The sequence below is a fragment of the Bos indicus x Bos taurus genome, chromosome 15 (assembly GCF_003369695.1).
Source record: "Bos indicus x Bos taurus breed Angus x Brahman F1 hybrid chromosome 15, Bos_hybrid_MaternalHap_v2.0, whole genome shotgun sequence".
Lineage (NCBI taxonomy): Eukaryota > Metazoa > Chordata > Mammalia > Artiodactyla > Bovidae > Bos > Bos indicus x Bos taurus.
This window is the reverse complement of record NC_040090.1, coordinates 35,423,975-35,444,463: the sequence shown is the minus strand read 5'-3', so window position 1 is coordinate 35,444,463 and position 20,489 is coordinate 35,423,975. Positions and strand designations below refer to the sequence as shown.

The 20,489-nt window shown below is 37.8% G+C and overlaps 1 protein-coding gene across 1 annotated transcript; it reads right to left on the bottom strand.

Annotated features, from left to right (window-relative positions):
* Nucleotides 1–8,131: 8,131 nt before the first annotated feature.
* On the bottom strand, nucleotides 8,132–9,082 carry LOC113904788 (olfactory receptor 52A1-like). The gene has a single exon (XM_027561877.1). The coding sequence runs from the start codon at nucleotides 9,080–9,082 to the stop codon at nucleotides 8,132–8,134; it is 951 nt and encodes a 316-aa protein (XP_027417678.1).
* Between the last annotated feature and the right edge of the window lie 11,407 nt (nucleotides 9,083–20,489).

The following is a 20,489-nucleotide window of genomic DNA, read 5'->3' as shown; positions in this document are numbered from 1 at the left end:
ACTGGGCTGGATGAAGCATAAGCTGGAATCAAGATTGCCTGAGAAATATCAATAACCTCGGATAATGCAGATGACACCATCCTAATGGCAGAAACTGAAGAACTAAAGAGCCTCTTGATAAAAGTGAAAGAGGAGAGTGAAAAAGTTGGCTTAAAGCTCAACATTCAGAAAACAAAGATCATGGCATCTGGTCCCATCACTTCATGGTAAATAGATGCAGAAACAGTGGAAACAATGTCAAACTTTATTTTTTTGGGCTCCAAAATCACTGCAGATGGCGACTGCAGCCATGAAATTAAAAGACGCTTACTCCTTGGAAGGAAAGTTATGACCAACCTAGATAGCATATTCAAAAGCAGAGACATTACTTTGCCAACAAAGGTCCATCTAGTCAAGGCTATGGTTTTTCCTGTGGTCATGTATGGATGTGAGAGTTGGACTGTGAAGAAGGCTGAGCGCCGAAGAATTGATGCCTTTGAACTGTGGTGTTGGAGAAGACTCTTGAGAGTCCCTTGGACTGCAAGGAGATCCAACCAGTCCATTCTGAAGGAGATCAGCCCTGGGATGTCTTTGGAAGGAATGATGCTACAGCTGAAACTCAGTACTTTGGCCACCTCATGCAAAGTGTTGACTCCTTGGAAAAGACTCTGATGCTGGGAGGGATTGGGGGCAGGAGGAGAAGGGGATGACAGAGGATGAGATGGCTGGATGGCATCACTGACTCGATGGATGTGAGTCTGGGTGAACTCCGGGAGTTGGTGATGGACAGGGAGGCCTGGTATGCTGCAATTCATGGGGTCGAAAAGTCAGACACGACTGAGTGACTGAACTGAACTGATGTAAAATAGATTCAATACAGTTCAGGTAAGTCACCTAGTCGTGTTTGATTCTTTGTGGCTCCATGGACACAGCACGACAGGCCTCCCTGTCCATCACCAACTCCTGGAGCTTGCTCAAACTCACGTGCACAAAGTCAGTGATGCCATCCAACCATCTCATCCTTTTGGCCCCCTTTCCGCCTGCCCCCAATCTTTCCCAGCAACAGGGTCTTTTCCTGAGTCAGTTCTTCACATCAGGTGGCCACAGAATTGGAGCTTCAGCTTCAGCATCAGTCCTTTCAGTGAATATTCAGTACTGACTACCTTTAGGATAGCCAATGGGAATTTGCTATATGTCTCAGGGAATTCAAACAGGGGCTCTGTACCAACCTTGGAGTGGGATGAGGAGGGAGATGGGAGGGAACTTCAAGAGGGAGAGGACATATGTTGATAGAAAACAGCAAAATTCTGAAAAGCAATTATCTTCAATTAAAAAATAAAAAAAAATTAAAAGTGGTCATAAATCTTGAGGGCATATTAACATGTTTGACTGAAAGAATAAATTCACACTTTTTCTGACAATGTCAATCTGGTTTCTACAATGAGAACTAAATGCTGTAAAATGGGTATGCATTTAGCATTTTTCCACTGCAGATCCAGAGATTTAACAGAATTATATTTAAATCACATATGCAATAAAATATTACAAAATAATATATTTTATATCCATTTAGATGTACAATGAAAACTATAAATGAAAACATAAAATATAAATAATAAAAAGCTGTTTTCAAAAATTTTAGGGAGTATAGAGCCAAAATGATTGAAGACTACTGCTTTAAAATTCCCACTTTTAATTACCCTCTATTATATTTCCCAGTCAGTAAATAGCAAATGTGTCCTACCTTATTAATAAGGGAATAAAATTTTAATCAACAATGATATCTCAACTTTTCATCCCTCAGATCGCTAAAGATTTAAAGTCTGATAAAACCCAGCAGTTGTGACACCTTGAGGAAATGGTTTACAAATATGTATATTTGGGGAGAATGTATATTCAAGAGATTTATAATTACTTGTTTTGGATGACACCAAAGGCAATTATTAATTGCTGAGGAAGTATATTATATGTCATCAAAGAATCATTTCTTAATTCTCAAAGTAGTACAATTTAGGGTTGAAAACAGTATTATGTCTGTTATTCTAATCTCTTATTGCTTAAGTTGCTGTTACTATCCCAGAAAAAGTCACCTCATTTTCAATTTGGACATCATGATACTCATCTTAGGTCTATGCAATTTTTTTTCTTGTACTTTATATAAAAACTTTAAGAATTACAGAGATACTAACATAAAAATGATCAGTTCTTCCACACCTCAGTCTTATAGTGGTAACAAGTCTTAGCAGTTTGATTTGTAGTCTTCCAAGTTTCCTAGCAATGGCAAACCACTTCATACTATTGCTTTGAGAACCCCATGAATATTACAAAAAGTCAAAAAGATAAGACACTGAAAGATGAACTCCCCAGGTTGGTAGATGCCCAGTATGTTACTAGAGAAGAGTGGAGAAATAACTCCAGAAAGAATGAAGAGATGTAGCCAGACCAAAAACAGCACCCAGTTGTGGATGTGAGTGGTGATGGAAGTAAGTCCAACGGTGTAAAGAACAATATTACATAGGAACCTGGAATCTTAGATCCATGAATCAGGGTGAACTGGAAGTGGTGAAACAGGAAATGGCAAGAATGAACATCGACATATTAAGAATCAGTGAACTAAATTGGACCGGATGGGTGAATTTAATTCAGATGACCATTATATATACTAGAGTGGGCAATAATTCCATAAAAGAAATGGAGTAACTTTCACAGTCAACAAAAGAGTCTCAAATATAGTTCAGTTCAGTTTGGTTAAGTCACACAGTCATGTCCAACTCTTTGTGACCCAATGAACCGCGGCATGCCAGGCCTCCCTGTCCATCACCAACTCCTGGAGTCCACCCAAACCCATGTCCATTGAGTCGGTGATGCCATCCAATCATCTCATCCTTTGTCATCCACTTCTCCTCCTGCCCTTAACCTTTCCCAGCATCAGAGTCTTTTCAAAAGAGTCAGTTTTTCACACCAGGTGGCCAAAATGTTGGAGTTTCAGCTTCAACATCAGTCCTACCAATGAACGTCCAGGACTGATTTCCATTAGGATGGACTGGTTGGATCTCCTTGCAGTCCAAGGGAATCTCAAAAGTCTTCTCCAACACCACAGTTCAAAAGCATCAATTCTTCAGTGCTCAGCCTTCTTCACAGTCCAACTCTCACATCCATACATGACCACTGGAAAAACCATAGCCTTGACTAGATGGACCTTTGTTAGCAAAGTAATGTATCTGCTTTTGAATATGCTATCTAGGTTGGTAACTTTCCTTCCAAGGAGTCAGTGTCTTTTAATTTCATGGCTGCAATCACCATCTGCAGTGATTTTGGAGCCCCCCCAAATAAAGTCTGACACTGTTTCCACTGTTTCCCATCTATTTCACATGAAGTGATGGGACCAGATGCCATGATCTTCGTTTTCTGAATGTTGAGCTTTAAGCCAACTTTTTCACTCTCCTCTTTCACTTTCATCAGATGCTGTTCAGTTCTTCTTCACTTTCTGCCATAAGGGTGGTGTCATCTGCATATCTGAGGTTATTGATATTTCTCCTGGAAGTCTTGATTCCAGCTTGTGCTTCCTCCAGCCCAGCATTTCTCATGATGAATATAATTTAAATAAGCAGGGTGACAATATACAGCCTTGATGTACTCCTTTTCCTATTTGGAACCAGTCTGTTGTTCCATGTCCAGTTCTAACTGTTGCTTCCTGACCTGCATACAGGTTTCTCAAGAGGCAGGTCAAGTGGTATAGTATTCCTATCTCTTTCAGAATTTTCCACAGTTTATTATGATCCACACAGTCAACGACTTTGGCATAGTCAATAAAGCAATTTGATCTCTTGTTCCACTGCCTTTTCTAAAACCAGCTTGAACATCTGGAAGTTCATGGTTCACATACTGCTGAAGCCTGGCTTGGAGAATTTTGAGCATTACTTTACTAGCATGTGAGATGAGTGCAATTGTATGGTAGTTTGAGCCTTCTTTGGCATTACCTTTCTTTGGGATTGGAGTGAAAACTGACCTTTTCCAGTCCTGTGGCCACTAAATGTAGTACTTGGGTGCAATCTCAAAAATGGCAGAATGAACAATTTCCATTCAATATCACAGTAATCCAAATCTATGCCCCAACTAGAAATGCCAAGGAAGTTGAAGTTGAACAGTTCTATGATGCCCTACAAGACCTTCTAGAACTAACACCAAAAAAAGCTATCCTTTTCATCATAGAAGTCTGGCATGGAAAAGTAGGAATCAAGAGATACCTGGAATAACAGGCAAATTTGACCTTGGAGTACAAAATGAAGTAGGGCAAAGGATAGCAAGTTTTTACCAAGAGAATGCACTGTTCATGGAAAACACTATCTTCCAACAACACAAGGGACAACTTGACATGGACATCACCAGATAGTCAATACCAAAATCAGATTGATCATATAATTTGCAGCCAAAGATGAAGAACCTCTATAGTGTCAGGAAAAACAAGACTTGGAGCGAACTGTGGCTCAGATCATGAACTCCTTATTGCAAAATCCAGACTTAAATGGAAGAAAGTAGGAAAACCACTAGACCATTCAGGTGTGTCCTAAATCAAAGCCCTTATGATTATTCAGTGGAAGTGACAATTAGATTCAAGGGATTAGATTTGATAGAAAGAGCACCTGAAGAACTATGGACAGAGCCTTGTGACATTGTACAGGAGGCAGTAACCAAGACCATTCCCAAGGGGGGGAAAAAGTGCAAAAAGGCAAAATGGTTGTCTGAGGAGGCATTACAAATAGCTGGGAAAAGAAGAAAAGCTAAAGGCAAGGAAGAAAAGCAAAGATATACCCATCTGAATTCAGAGTTCCAAAGAATAGCAAGGAGAGATAAGAAAGCCTTCTTCAGTGATCAATGCAAAGAAATGGAAAAAAAAAAAAAAGAATGGGAATGATAGATATCTCTTCAAGAAATTTAGAGACACCCAGGGAACATTTCATGCAAGAAGGGCACAATAAAGGACAGAAATGGTGTGGATCTAACAGAATCAGAAGATATTAAGAAGTGGCAAGAATACACAGGAGAGCTACACAAAATAGACCTTCATGACCAAGATAACCATGATGGTGTGATCACTCACCTAGAGTCAGACATTCTAGAGTGTGAAGTTAAGTGAGCCTTAGGAAGCATCACTACGAATAAAGCTAGTGGAGGTGATGGAATTTCAGTTGAGCTATTTTAAATCTTAAAGATGATGCTGTTAAATTATGCACTCAATATGCCAGCAAATTTGGAAAACTCAGCAATGGCCACAGGGCTGGAACAGGTCAGTTTTCATTCCAATCCCAAAGAAAGGCAATGCCAAAGATTATTCAAACTACCACACAATTGTACTCATCTCACACTGTAGCAAGTTACTGCTCAAAATTCTCCAAGCTAGGCTTCAACAGTACGTCAATCAAAGACTTCCAGATGTTCAAGCTGGACTTAGAAAAGTCAGAGGAACCAGAGATCAAATTGCCAATGTCCGTTGGATCATAGAAAAAGCAAGTGAGTTCCAGGAAAACATCTACTTCAGCTTCATTGATTACACCAAAGCCATTGACTGTGTGGATCAAAACAAACTGTGGAAAATTCTTCAAGAGATGGGAATGCCAGACCACCTTACCTGCCTCCTGAGAAATCTGTATGCAGGTCAAGAAGCAGCAGTTAAAACCGGCCATGGAACAATGACTGTTTCCAAATTGGGAAAGGAGTACATCAAGGCTGTACATTGTCACCCTGTTTATGTAACTTATATGCAGAGTACATCATGGGAAATGCCAGGCTGGAGGAAGCACAAGCTGGAATCAAGATTGCAGGGAGAAATATCATCAGAAATGCAGATAATACCACCCATATGGCAAAAAGTGAAAGGGAACTAAAGAGCCTCTTGATGAAAGTAAAAGAGGAGAGTGAAAAAGCTGGCTTAAAAGAAATATCATCAGAAATGCAGATAATACCAGTTATATTGCAAAAAGCAAAAGGGAACTAAAGAGTCTCTTGATGAAAGTAAAAGAGGAGAGTGAAAAAGCTGGCTTAAAACTCAAAAAACAAAGATTATGATATCCGGTCCCATCACTTCATGACATTTAGAAACAATGGAAACAATGGAAACTATGACAGACTTTATTTTCCTGGCCTCCAAATCACTGCAGATGGTGACTGCAGCTCTGAAATTAAAAGACACTGGCTCCTTGGAAGAAAAGCTAAGACATACCTAGATAGCATATTAAAAAACAGAGACATTACTTTGCTGACAAAGGTCTGTCTAGTCAAAGCTATGGTTTTTCCAATAGTCGTGTATGGATGTGAGAGTTGGATCATAAAGAAAGTTAAGTGCAGAAGAATTGATGCTTTTGGACTGTGGTGTTGGAGAAGACTCTTGACAGTCCCTTGGACTGCAAAGAGATGAACCTGTCCATCCTAAAGGAAATCAGTTCTGACTATTCATTGAAAGGACAGATGCTGAAGCTGAAACTCCAATATTTTGGCCATCTGATGTAAAGAACTGACTCATTGGAAAATACCCTGATTCTGGGAAAGACTGGGGGCAGGAGAAGGGGGTGACAGAGGATGAGATGGTTGGATGGCATCACCCATTCAATGGACATGAGCTTGAGCAAGCCCCAGGAGTTGGTGATAGACAAGGGAAGCCTGGCGTGCTGAAGTCCATGGGGTCGCAAAGAGTCTGACATGCCTGAGAGCTGAACTGAACTGAACTGAGGTTTCCTGGCGCCGAAGATTGTACACATTTTAAATTTTAATTAGTGTTGTCAAATTACCTGCCCTAAGGTACACTTTTACTTATTGTTAACTGAAAACTGTTCTGGAATAGTTTCCCAAATTGCTAAAATCTCCTTTGCTATGATAGGATAAAACTTTAGGCTATAAATTAAAGGTTAATTTTTAGTATCCATTTCATAGAGAAGATAATATAGAATTAAATTTTTTTTTCTGTTTTCCCAGAATTGTAGTTAAAACCTAAAGCTGAAGAAAAATTCACTAAGTTACTAGTAGTTGCCAAGGCTTACTAAGTTGTATTTGTCTCTACCGCTACTACTGACTATCATCTCTCCTGCCCATGATTTTCCCATTTCCTGCTCCAATCTTAGCATTTTAGAGAGGGAGGGCATTCATGATTTGTCCTGTAGCTTCCTTATTCCCGGATCTTGGGAGAGTATAGTGTGACTTTCCACACCTGGACCCAAGGGAGTCAGAACAATAAAATTCCCATGAAGACTGGATGTTTCTCACAATGTGAGAGACTGACACTCTGGTCCTCTAGGTATTTAATTTCCTATAAAATCTGGAGATTTATTTGTGCATTCTACAACCATTTCTCTATTACTGTCATGTGTCTCTTTTCCTCTTATTTGCTAAGAAATATAAGAAGGCTACAAAGTTTATAAATGCAATATAATTAATCACTGTGTCAAATTTGCCATTATGCTGCTATTCTGTAGCATAGTATTTATAATGGCCTAAGATTTTAATAACATTAGATGAATTAATAGAAAGTAAATGATGAAAACAGCAGAAAAAGTGCTGTTGTGGAAAATCAAGCACTTTACTGCTCATGCTTTTTGTGCCTGTAACTTCCTGAATGACCCTGAAAATATACTGAAATTTTTAGACTTTATTTTCTCATTACTAACATAAAGATAGAATTTCTCTTTTGTTTTGTTTTTGATAAGAAGAGTAACATACACTTTCTCCAATTTTTTTTTTTTAAGAAGACCCAGATGACCAAGAAACAAAATCAAGAACTAGATTTATTGAGTGTCTGGACATTGCAGAACATTAAGCCTTGGGTGTATCTAAATTCATTGAGAGATCCATAATTTGTGAATCTTTCCAGAGGTGGATATTTATAAGAGGACACTCGAGCACATACTAAAAAACAAAAGAAAGAGAAATTTAAAAGAGAAACATTCACTATTTTCCTCCTTTAGTTTCTCACTCTCATCCAGCTAAGATCCACAATCCTATTGACTGCTTTCATGCTCTAATAGCTAATAGCAAACATGATGGCAAGTTGAAAAACATTAGATAGAAAACTTGAGCATTTCCAATAACAAGGATTTTTGTTGTTTTATCATGTTGTGAAATAGTGTTTCTATTCACAAAAAGGTAAACATAAAACCTTTTCTCACAGTAAATTTTTGGAACAAAATATTTTTATCATATGGACACGGATCTGCTTGGTCTTTGCACCATAGACAAGTGGATTGAGAAATGGAGGGACTAGCAGATAAGTGCTAGAAAAGAGGATGTGAATGTAAGGAGGGATGTGAGAACCAAATCTATGTGCAAAGAAGGAGAAGAAACCAAGGGAGTAGAACTGGAGGAAGACACAGATGTGAGCGACACAAGTGTTGAATGCTTTCAACCTAGCCTCCTTCTGAGGCAAACGAAAAACTGTGATGAATATCTGTATGTAGGACAACGTGATTAATACAATGTCAAGCCCAGCAACAGTGAAGGCCACAAACAAACCACAGATTTTGTTGACCCTGATATTTTCTGCAGCCAGTTTCACAACAGCCATATGTTCACAGTAGGAATGAGAGATGACTGTTGTATGGTAAAACTGTAATCGAAACTTTATTAGTATTAGGCATGGTGTTACAAGAACGGCAGCCCTGAGTGTTACCATAGCTGCTATTTGAGTGACTAACTGGTGAGAGAAGACGGCAGCATGTCTGAGAGGATAACAGATGGCTACATAGCGGTCCAGGGCCATGGCTAGGAGGATGCCTGATTCTGTGCACTGAAATGTGTGGATGAGCCACATTTGAAGCAAGCAAGAATCAAAATATATCTCTGTTACATGAAACCAGAAGATTCCAAGCATCTTGGGCACAATGCTTGTGCTGAGAGCAATATCTGTGACTCCTAACATGCCTAGGAAAATATACATGGGCTGATGGAGACTGTGTTCTGATATGATGATAATCAAAAGCAAGGAGTTTCCAATCATAGCAATTAGATACATGGCACAAAATAGAATCCCAATCCAGCACTGCACAGATTCTAGACCAGGGATCCCTATAAGGGTCAACACAGAAGGCATGAAGATTGTAACGTTGGAAATGGACATAATCCTTGAGTCTCCTGATGCAAACCCAAGTTTCTCATTCAATTCCACTTTCTTTCCATCTTCCTGTTTTTGCCCAAAATCATGATGTTGAGTCTTTCTGATTTATGCAGAAATCTTGGATAATATCATCAGTCTCATTTACATGTAAAGGGTAAAACATAGGTCAACAGAGAGACATCACTGTTTTTAGGAAAGACATCCACAGACACAGTATCACAGTTCTTGTACCACAATAAAATGTTATGTGCAGAGCTGGGCAATGCTTTAAAACCTGAAAAACAACTGAATTGGGAAATAAACTGCTGTATTGACTATTAGTTCATTCCAGACCTGTGGGCAAAGAAAATAGACTTGTTTATATTGTGTGAAAGTTGCATTTAAATCAGAATTTAATGAATCTCTCCACATTACATAGTTCAGTTAACAGCTTTACTAGTCTGTTTTTTCTCTATTGGCTGCTTGCTAAGTCACTCCAGTCATGTCCGAATCTATGTGACCACAAGGACTATACCTACCAGGATCCTCTGTCCATGGGATTCTCCAGGCAAGAATACTGGAGTGGTTTGCCATAACCTCCTCCAGGGGATCTTCCTGACTCAGGGATAGAACCTTCATCTCTTGAGTCCCCTGCATTGGCAGGCGGGTTCTTTACCACTAGGACCACTTGGGAAGCATCTCTTTTTCTAAGTTGTCTCTAAATCAGGCACGGTTGGCTTGGACCAGCAAATATACAATCTCTGATTAGTATATTAGAATGAAAATTCCCTATTAAAGATGACAGAGGTATAAACTCTTGTAATTCAAAAGCATAATATGTTTATCTACCAATCAATGCAATCTGTCTTTATGTAAGTTTGGTAGTCCTTTATGAGAAGGTGAAGTAAGGATTGAAGGAAAGGTCATTCAAATCCATGTGTGCTTAGCAAATTTGGGCAAAACTTCTTTGTTACATTTTACATTTCTAATAAAACTGTACTATTTTTGCTTATATTTCTAAAAGCTGAGTTACATAAAATTTATCATGTGCTTAAAAATTAAAGATTTCAAATCAAGGCTTAAAAATTTTCTTTTATATGTAGTATAAGATACCTAGAGGAGAGGGAATCCCTAGGACATAAGGGAAACAGCAGCAGCAATGTATAGTGGCAAAAGAACTCATTCTTAATGGCTCAGGGGTGTAGGACATGGGCAAAAGTGTAACTTGACTGAAATACAGGCTGTTTCTTGGGTTTAAAATGTCCATAATGGCCATTAATATGAGAATTGCCTAATTGAGGCTCATGTATTCTTCATGAAATAGATAATCTGGAATACTTGGGATTCCCTGGTAGTTCAATTGGTAAAAAATCCGCCTGCAAAGTAGGAGACCTGGATTCGATCCCTGGGTTGGGAAGAGTCCCTGGAGAAGGGAAAGGCTACCCACTCCAGTATTCTGGCCTGAGAATTTCATAGACTGTGTAGTCCATGTGTTCGTAAAGAGTCTGACATGACTGAGTGACTTTCACATAGCTGCCATTAATATGAGAATTGCCTAACTGAGGGTCATGGATTCTTCATGAAATAGATAATCTGGAACACTTAATAGTTGCTGTGTAATGGGAGCATGAAAATGGGATTCATGGTCTTGTAAGGGGTCACAACAACCAACCAAATAGTACTTGCAGATGTGAATATTGTAAACTATCAATAATACATCACTTAAAGTACATCTCTCTGTTTCAAAAATTTTATATAACTTTGCTTTGACTTCTAATAGGGGTACAGTTCTCAGAGCTTTATGAGATGATGTTCCTGGTTTATAATCTTCAATTTGTTGTTCAGTCACTAAGTCATCCCTGATTATTTACGATGCCATGAACTGGAGCACACCAGGCTTGCCTGTCCTTCACTATCTCCCAGAGCTTGCTCAAACTCATGTCCATCAAGTCAGTGATACCATTCAACCATGTCACCCTCTGTCATCCTCTTCTCCTGCCCTCTGTCTATCCAATTATCAAGGTTTTTTCCAATGAGTCAGCTCTTCCCGTCAGGTGGCCAAAATATTGAAACTTCAGCTTCAGCATCAGTTCTTTCATTGAATATTCAGGGTTAATTTCCTTTAGGATGGACTGGTTTGATCTCCTTGAAGCCCAAAGGACTCTCAAGAGTCTTCTCCAACATCACAATTAAAAGGTATCAATTCTTTGGCCCTCAGCCTTCTTAATGGTCCAACTCTCACATCCATACATGACTACTGGAAAAACCATATCTTTGACTAGATGGACATTTGTTAGCAAAGTGATGTCTCTGCTTTTTTAATAAGATGTCTATGTTTGTCATAAGCTTTCTTCCAAAAAGGCAGTTGTCATTCCATTTCATGGGATCACCATCAGCAGTGATCTTGGATCCCAAGAAAATAAGATCTGTCACTGCTTCAATTGTTTCCCCATCTATTTGCCATGAAGTGATGGGACCAGATGTCGTCATCTTCGTTTTTTGAATGTTGAGTTTTAGGCCAATTTTTTCACTCTTTTCTTTCACCTTCATCAAGAGGCTCTTTAGGCCCTCTTCACTTTCTGCCATTAACGTTGTGTCATCTGCATATCTGAGATTATTGATATTTCTCCCAGCAATCTTGATTCTAGCTTGTGCTTCATACAGTTCAGTATTTCATATGAAGTACACTGAATATAAGCTAAAGAAACAAGGTGACAATACACAGAGTTGATGTACTCATTTTCCAATTTTGAACCAGTCCATTGCTCCATCTCTGGCTCTAAATGTCGCTTCTTGGCCAGCATACAGATTTCTCAGGAGGCAGGTAAGGTGGTCTGGAATTCTCATCTTTTGAAGAATTTTCCACAGTTTGTTGTGATCTACACAGTCAAAGGCTTTAGCCAAATCAATGAAGCACAGTGGATGTTTTTCTGGAATTCTCTTGCTTTTTTCTATGATACAACAGATGTTGGCAATTTGATCTCTGGTTCCTCTGCCTTTTCTAAATCCAGCTGGTACATATGGAAGTTTTCACTTAATGTACTGTTCAAGCCTAGCTGAAGGATTTTGAGCATTACCTCGCTAGAATGTGAAATAAGTACAGCTGTTCAATAATTTGAACATTTTTTGGCATTGCCGTTCTTTGGGATTGGAATGAAAACTGACCTTTTCCAGTCTTGTGGCTGTTGTGGACAACTCAACAAACAAAAATGTTGTCAAGTTTTCCAAAATTGGGAGTACATTGAGTGCAGCACTTTAATAACATCATCTTTTAGGATTTTAAATAGCTCAGCTGGAATTTCATCATCTCTAGTAGCTTTGTTTGTAGTAATGCTTCCTAAGGCCCACTCGACTTCACACTGCAGGATTCTAGCTCTAGGTGAATGACCTCACCATTGTGGTTATTTGGGTCATTAAGACCTTTTTTTATATTGTTTTCCTGTGTATTCTTGCCATGTCTTCTTAATATCTTCTGCTTCTGTTAGGTCCTTGCCATTTCTGTCCTTTATTGTGCCCATCTTTGCATGAAGTGTTCACTTAGTATCTCTAATTCTCTTGATGATGTCTTTACTCTTTCCCATTCTATTGTTTTCCTCTTTCTTTTCATTGTTCACTTAAGAAAGCTTTCTTATCTCTCCTTGTTATTCTTTGGAACTCTGTATTCAGTTGGTTGTATCTTTCTTTTTGTCCTTGTCTTTCATTTCTCTTCTTTTCTTAGCTATTTTAGGCCTCCTTCGACAACCATTTTGGCCTCTTGCATTTATTTTTCTTGGGATGGTTTTGATCAATGCCTCCTGTCCAATGTTGTGAACCTCTGTCCATAGTTCTTCAGGCACCCTGTCTATGAGATCTAATCCCTTGAATCTATTTGTCACTTTCACTGTATAATCATAAGGGATTTGATTTGGGTCATACCTGAATGGCCTAGTGGTTTTCCCTTACTTTCTTTGAATCTAGGTCTCCTAGGGGATTTTTTTTTTACCATCTGAGTCACCAAGGAAGACTTTTAAGAGATGGAGAGTGAAGAGAGGCAGGTTGTACAGGAGTGGTAACGTGTTAGTCACTCTGTTATATGACTCTTTGTTACCCTATGGACTATAGTTTGTCAGGCGCCTCTATCCAAGTAATTCTCCAGGCAAGAATACTGAAGTGGGTAACCATTCCGTTCCCTAGGGAATCTTCCCAACTCAGGGATCAAACCTGGGTCTTCTACATGGCAGGCAGAATTTTCTCCATCTGAGCCACCAGGGAAGCTCAATGTTCAATTGGGCACAAATAAAATTTTCCACTTCTTAGATTACTTTTTTCATTGACACAACGTTATGAGTCCTGATGATACTCTTCTAGGGCAGGGCTTCCTAAAGAAAAAAAAAGGTGAAATCACTCAGTCATGTCTGACTCTTTGTGACCACATGGACTGTAGCCTACCAGGTTCCTTTGTCATGGGATTTTCCAGGCAAGAGTAATGGAGTGGGTTGCCATTTCCTTTTCCAAGGGATCTTCCAGACCCCAGGATTGAACCTGGGTCTCCTGCATCACAGGCAGAGCCTTTACTATCTGATCCACCAGGGAAGCCCTGGGTTTGCTAACCTTGGGGCAGTTGACATGTAGTTCAGATCAATTTTTTGTTTTGGGGTAATTTTCTGCATTGTAGAAGGTTTAGCAATATTTCTCTTTCCTAAACTTGGATGTCAGTAGGTCTTCCTTGTTTTGGCAATGAAAAATATATTCAGGTATCACCAAATATCTCCTGAATGTGAAAGGAATAGCACATCACCTCAGTTGCTAAGCATTGTTGTATAGTTTTATACAGCAGGAAAAAAATAGGCTTTAATGTATAAGAATTGATAGTTTTATGACTTAATCCAAACGTGCAGAATAAATTGCTTATAAAAGGGAATCATTTGTCAATAGAAATTAACCAGATAAAAGAGATGGAGAAGGGCACTCCAAGATAGTTTGTACAAAAATCACAGAAGCCTGTGAGATATGGTGAGGCTGTATATCAATAAACATTTATCACATATAAATCAGTTCATAAGCAGAAATGATGGTTAGTATAAAGGATTGAATATTACATGTGAAGTTAGTATTTTAAACCATTTGATTTTTCATTTTGGGGTTGAAGAATAGGTTTCTGTGGAAGGTAAAAAAATATCATATGCTGGGAAGTTAATTAATGGCTTGAAAAACATGGTAGCTAAGTGTAAACGGATCTAATCATAAACATGCTTGTGACAGTGCATAAATATATCGTAAAGTAATGTGGTACAGCAAAAGAATAATAAGAATGGAAAATATGCGAAACTCATTGTCTTATGTAGCAGCAATTAGAGGAGATGAGGTTAAAAGTGTGTGGTTTGAGATTTACAGCAATGAATGACAAAAGACATGCTCAAAGACACTCTGTATGTTTAGAAAGGGAGTAAAGATATCTTAAACTCTTGAAATTCATAAGCCTGGGTAAATATACCTCAGTCATTTTATAGCATGAAATCTGAATTATTAGTATTCCTTACAACTCCAATTTTAAATCAACCTAAATCCCACGATCCAAAAGATTTAAGGAATCCAGGACTCTAATCCCATACTCTCTACAATCTCAGGAATATTTCCTCTTGAAAGTCTCCACTGATCTCATTCATCCACTGATCTCTGTCTCAAGTACTCCACTGAATATAAAGGACTCTTCTTGTTTTCTGAAATAGCTTATCATGTTTTAGGAAAGCTCCAGATGACAAATAGGTATTCTTTAAAATGAACCTTAAATTGCCTCTTTTTGAAAAATTTTAAAGTCTCAAATATATGCTCCAGTGATACACATTAGCCATGGGTCGTGGCTGTCAATTGTCAAGGATCTGAAGCCACTCAACGGAATTTAAATCCTGGATGGTCCTACTTAGCTTTGCCTGCCCTGTACTCAGTTATGAAATTTTACATTGTCTAGTTTCTTTATTATAAAGAAATATCATGGATAGAAACAAATTATGATGTGACTGTATTACATGATATAATCCATCTAAATATTTGGAAGGAATCACAAGGTGCATTGATCTGTCAATAAATGTCAGCTATTAATCAATGCACATTTATCTTTTTCTCACAAATACCTTGAGATATTAAATGAGTCCTTTATGTGAAAGAGCATTTCTACAGAATTACTTGATGGGTATCTTTTTTCCTGCATTTTTTCCAGTCTGAGCATGTTTAATTTCCTGACCTTTTAACAAACAGGCTTTCCATTCATCTATCAACACAGATATTCTCCAAAAATCTTTTTTCAAACTTGCGTTACAACTTGTCACCAAGTGTAGTGTTAACTGATCCAAAAATGCTGTGAAAAACATGCGGCACATCTCCCTAGTGATTGAACACTCAACTACTATAAGACTGTATTTTTTTTTTTTCATCCTGGAACTATATTGGATCACATGGCATACTCATTCTTTTTGAAACCAACCCTTCAGTTTCCCATAATCAGTGCTGAATCTCTATCCACAATGACTCACCAGGGATCATCTGTGACAATACACAAAGAAGCCATAAAGGAGAAAATGTTCTAACGTTTTAGATGTGAAGAGTGAATGTTTTATACTATAGGATGCACCTGGGGACTGGTTTTCACAAATCTCTAGTGTGTGTTAAATTTCACTGGGGACAAGGGTGGAAAAGAATGCACACTGTCATTCAGAACATACAAGATTTTTTCTCTAATAGTTGGTTTAGCATCTAAAAATAATTCTCAAACTTTGGTTTCATTTTAGGACTGGGAACCAAAATAAGCCTCTTTTTAAAAATTCCTAAGAAAACACAGTGCTGAAGACCAGACAAAACAAATCAGTGACACTTATTTACAAAAATAATGGGACAATAAAGGTAAATAAAAACAGCTTGAGATATTCAGACTAGTCAGCATAGACATACTGACAGAGAAATAAAATAATATGTTTTTAATCTAATTCTATATTTCTTATTTAAGGTCACTGACTTATTCAGGGTCCTAATAGGTGCTGACTTTGGAACATTCACCTCAGAGCCTCAGTTACAATTTCTGAGCTTCTTCCATGCAAGAGCTGATTACACAAATCTTTCCAGTATCCAAATTATGTCTCTCTCAGTTGTTCCAGTCATATTCAGAATTATTATGAAAGGACTGTATATATTTTCACAAATTGATATCAACTTTCCAACCTGAAACTGTTATTTATGACAGGTATTTACTAGGTTGAAAGAAGACTTTGTGCCTTCCAATAGGATTTTAAGCTTTAATATTATGAAAGGAATAAACTTTGATTCATTGAAGAATACAAGAAAGAGGTTAACAACCCTGGATTACCTGATGACCTGACTTGAAGTCACTCTGGTTTTGTCCTGTGTCATTGGGTCAGACCCCATTCAGTAGTCCTGTTCCCTTTGAATTAAGACTCTCTGACCACATCCTCATATTAAACTGCCATAAACTTATCATCCTCCCAGAGAAAGCAATGGTATAGGATCGAGGGCAGTTATATGAAGGAACCCATCTCAGCCAGGGTCAGGGTGTGTGTACATCTTTGCATCTGGACACTCAGTGATTCATATCAGCAGATTGAAATCAGCCATAGTTGAGGATTTCTACCAGAAAAAAATAAAACACAAAACCAGTGCACATCATCAAATAAAAAGAAATAAATTTAAATGAAATCTGGGGAATATAAATCTAAAGGGTCTAGACATGCTTATACTTTTGGAGGAATTTTTTGAATAAAGATGGACATCCTTACCAAGCAGAGAGAGAAGGGGACTATGGATAAGATGGCCAGAGATCTGCTTCCTGGTGCAAGAGTAGACTCAGGTACCTCATGTAATAGAATATCATTCAAGTATGAAAGTAAATGAAATTCTTATTTATGCTACAACTCAAATGAATCTTGAGAACATTATTCTAAGTCAAAGAAACCAGACTCAAAGGCCAAATATTGTTTCATTTCACTTACATAAGATGTCCAGAGATGAGAAATCACAGACACAGAAAGTCAATTAATGTGTGCCATGAAATGGGGTTGGAGAATGGGGAGTGGCTGCTAAGGGGGATGGAGTATCTTTATTAAGTGTACTGGAATTTGATAGTAGTGATAATTGCACAGGTTTTTGGATATGTCAAAAACCAGAGATTAATACTCTCTAAAGAGTGTGCTATATGGTATAAAAATTATATCTCAATAAATTAAAAAACTTACTTAGTATGGTGTATGCAGACCATACAGAAAAAAAAATATTAGATATATGTTTTTAAATTTAGGATATATCAAATAAATGTGGTGACACGATTTTGTGACAAACAATGCAGCTTAACTCAGGTGTAATTGTTAAACATTCATTCTGCAGAGAAAGTTTATATGGAAATTCTGGCTTTTTATTCAAATTTCTGTAAACCTTAAACTCTCAAAAAGTAAAGGAAATTAATTGAAACTAATTTAATAGTAGAAAAAAATTATCATTCCACAAATAGGAAAACATTAAATGATTAAGTTATTTCAGTTTGGAACAACTCTTCCTCCATATGTCTTCATTAGGAAAACATTTAAATTATTCTATTGTGAGAATAGAAATATAGATGGGGAAACAGTGGAAACAGTGTCAGACTATTTTGCTGGGCTCCAAAACCACTGCAGATGGTGACTGCAGCCATGAAATTAAAAGACGCTTACTCCTTGGAAGGAAAGTTATGACCAACCTAGAGAGCATATTCAAAAGCAGAGACATTACTTTGCCAACAAAAATCCGTCTAGTCAAGGCTATGGTTTTTCCTGTGGTCATGTATGGATGTGAGAGTTGGACTGTGAAGAAGGCTGAGCGCTGAAGAATTGATGCTTTTGAACTGTGGTGTTGGAGAAGACTCTTGAGAGTCCCTTGGACTGCAAGGAGATCCAACCAGTCCATTCTAAAGGACATCAGCCCTGGGATTTCTTTGGAAGGAATGATGCTAAAGCTGAAACTCCAGTACTTTGGCCACCTCATGCGAAGAGCTGACTCATTGGAAAAGACTCTGATGCTGGGAGGGATTGGGGTCAAGAGGAGAAGGGGACGACAGAGGATGAGATGGATGGATGGCATCACTGACTCGATGGATGTGAGTCTGGGTGAACTCCGGGAGTTGGTGATGGACAGGGAGGCCTGGCATGCTGCGATTCATGGGGTCGCAAAGAGTCAGACACGACTGAGCGACTGGTTGGATCTGATCTGATTGTGAGAATAAATGTTCATTATGAAAAGCTTGGTAGAAGTTTTTGTGCATTTATTTTCTAAATCTTTCATGCAATATACATTTATTCATATTTAAAATGTAATATGTAAGTGTAAGTCAGGAGTATACAAATAGATTACACATGTGACCTATGTGAAAAAAGAAGTTACACACAGAAAAAATGAAGAGGTGCTGTGATGCATGCTATGAGCGCTATTAGGAGATGTAGAGAAAAAAAATAAGGAAAATGGCTAAGTTTCTTAGAGGAAACATTTAACTAAATTCTAAATGTAGGATAGAAATCAGCTAGGCAAAAAATACATGTTTGCATGCAAAATATCAGGAATAAGATACAGATGCATCAAGTACTTTATGCTGAAAATATAATGCTGTTTAAATGAAAACTGCCAGCAAATGAAAGATGAAAAACCTAGTATTTTATTTTTCATAAGATCATATGTAAGACTAAAAAAAAGAATAGATAGTGACTAATGGAGAGAAGATAAATTATTTGAGGATACTTTAGAGATACATACTAAGGTCAGATGATTGGTTAGGTGTACAATGTCAAAGGTACACCTTTGGTACAATTGTTGCTACAATGTTGGTACATTGTTGGTACAGTGCCAACATCAAAGATAAATGATGCTTCTTGATTGGTTAACTGAGTGAATAATGGCAGCCATTGCTAAATTGAGATATTTAAAGAACAGTGCTTAATACAAACACATCTTACATTGATGTACAGAATTTGTCAAGAGTATTGTAAGAAGCTTCCTTATACAATTTACCCAGATTTATATATATATATATATATTACTTTTTTCTCAATTTTGCTTTACCACTGAACAATTCAATAGATATATGGATAGATATATGATAGTTAGACAACTTTTATGAAGTGTTTATGAGGAAGGAAAGTTATGACCAACCTAGATAGCATATTGAAAACAGAGACATTACTTTGCCAACAAAGGTCCGTCTAGTCAAGGCTATGGTTTTTCCTGTGGTCATGTATGGATGTGAGAGTTGGACTGTGAAGAAGGCTGAGTGCTGAAGAACTGATGCTTTTGAACTGTGGTGTTGGAGAAGACTATTGAGAGTCCCTTGGACTGCAAGGAGGTCCAACCAGTCCATTCTAAAGGAGATCAGTCCTGGGTGTTCTTTGAAAGAATGATGCTAAAGCTGAAACTCCAGTACTTTGGCCACCTCATGCGAAAAGTTGACTCATTGGAAAAGACTCTGATGCTGGGAGGGATTGGGGGCAAGAGGAGAAGGGGACGACAGAGGATGAGATGGCTGGATGGCATCACTGACTCGATGGACGTGAGTCTCAGTGAACTCCGGGAGTTGGTGATGGACAGGGAGGCCTGGCGTACTGCGATTCATGGGGTCGCAAAGAGTCAGACACGACTGAGTGACTGAACTGAACTGAACTGATGAGTAAATTTGAGACATAGTGTTCCTTTGCTCCTAAATATTTAAATGTGCTTTCCTAGGAAAAAATAGTCTACTGCCTAACTGTAGTATTATAGACAGTATCAGGACATTTAGCACTGAAGTAATATTGTAACCTAAGTATTAGTCCATATCTGAGGTTAAAAATAGTTCAAAGACCTATATGTATATTTTTCTTCCCTGAAATTCAATTCAGGATTATATAATGCATTTTATATTCATGTCTCCTTAGACTTCTTCAACCTACAGCAATTCCTCAGACTTTTTGCCTTTGTCCTTTGTTTTGTTTCATTTTTGAGGATTCACTTACTTTGTATTTTAAACTTTATATTAAAGTCTAATATAAGTACAGAAATTATACTTTGTACAGCTTACATGGTTTTATGCAAAGGAGACATAAATGTGTAACAACCCAACTGAGGTTTAGAACATTATTTTCACCAAGAAGCTCCTTCCTGAATTGGTCATTACATCACCATTTCTGCAAGAAAAGGAAAGGACTTATGTTCAGTATTTACTCTTTTATGTTTCTTAATTTCTTTACCCAGATACAGTACACGAATCTATGTCACATAGCTGTCATGCCAGATTATGAAAACTGACTTACGATGGCAAATTAAGAACAATAAAAATTACATAGAAAACTAAAGAATTTCAATAACATGGATTTTTGTAGTTTTATTTTATTTTGAAATTTTGTTACCATGCACAAAGAGAAAAGCTTGGTTGCATTATGCATAGCAAATT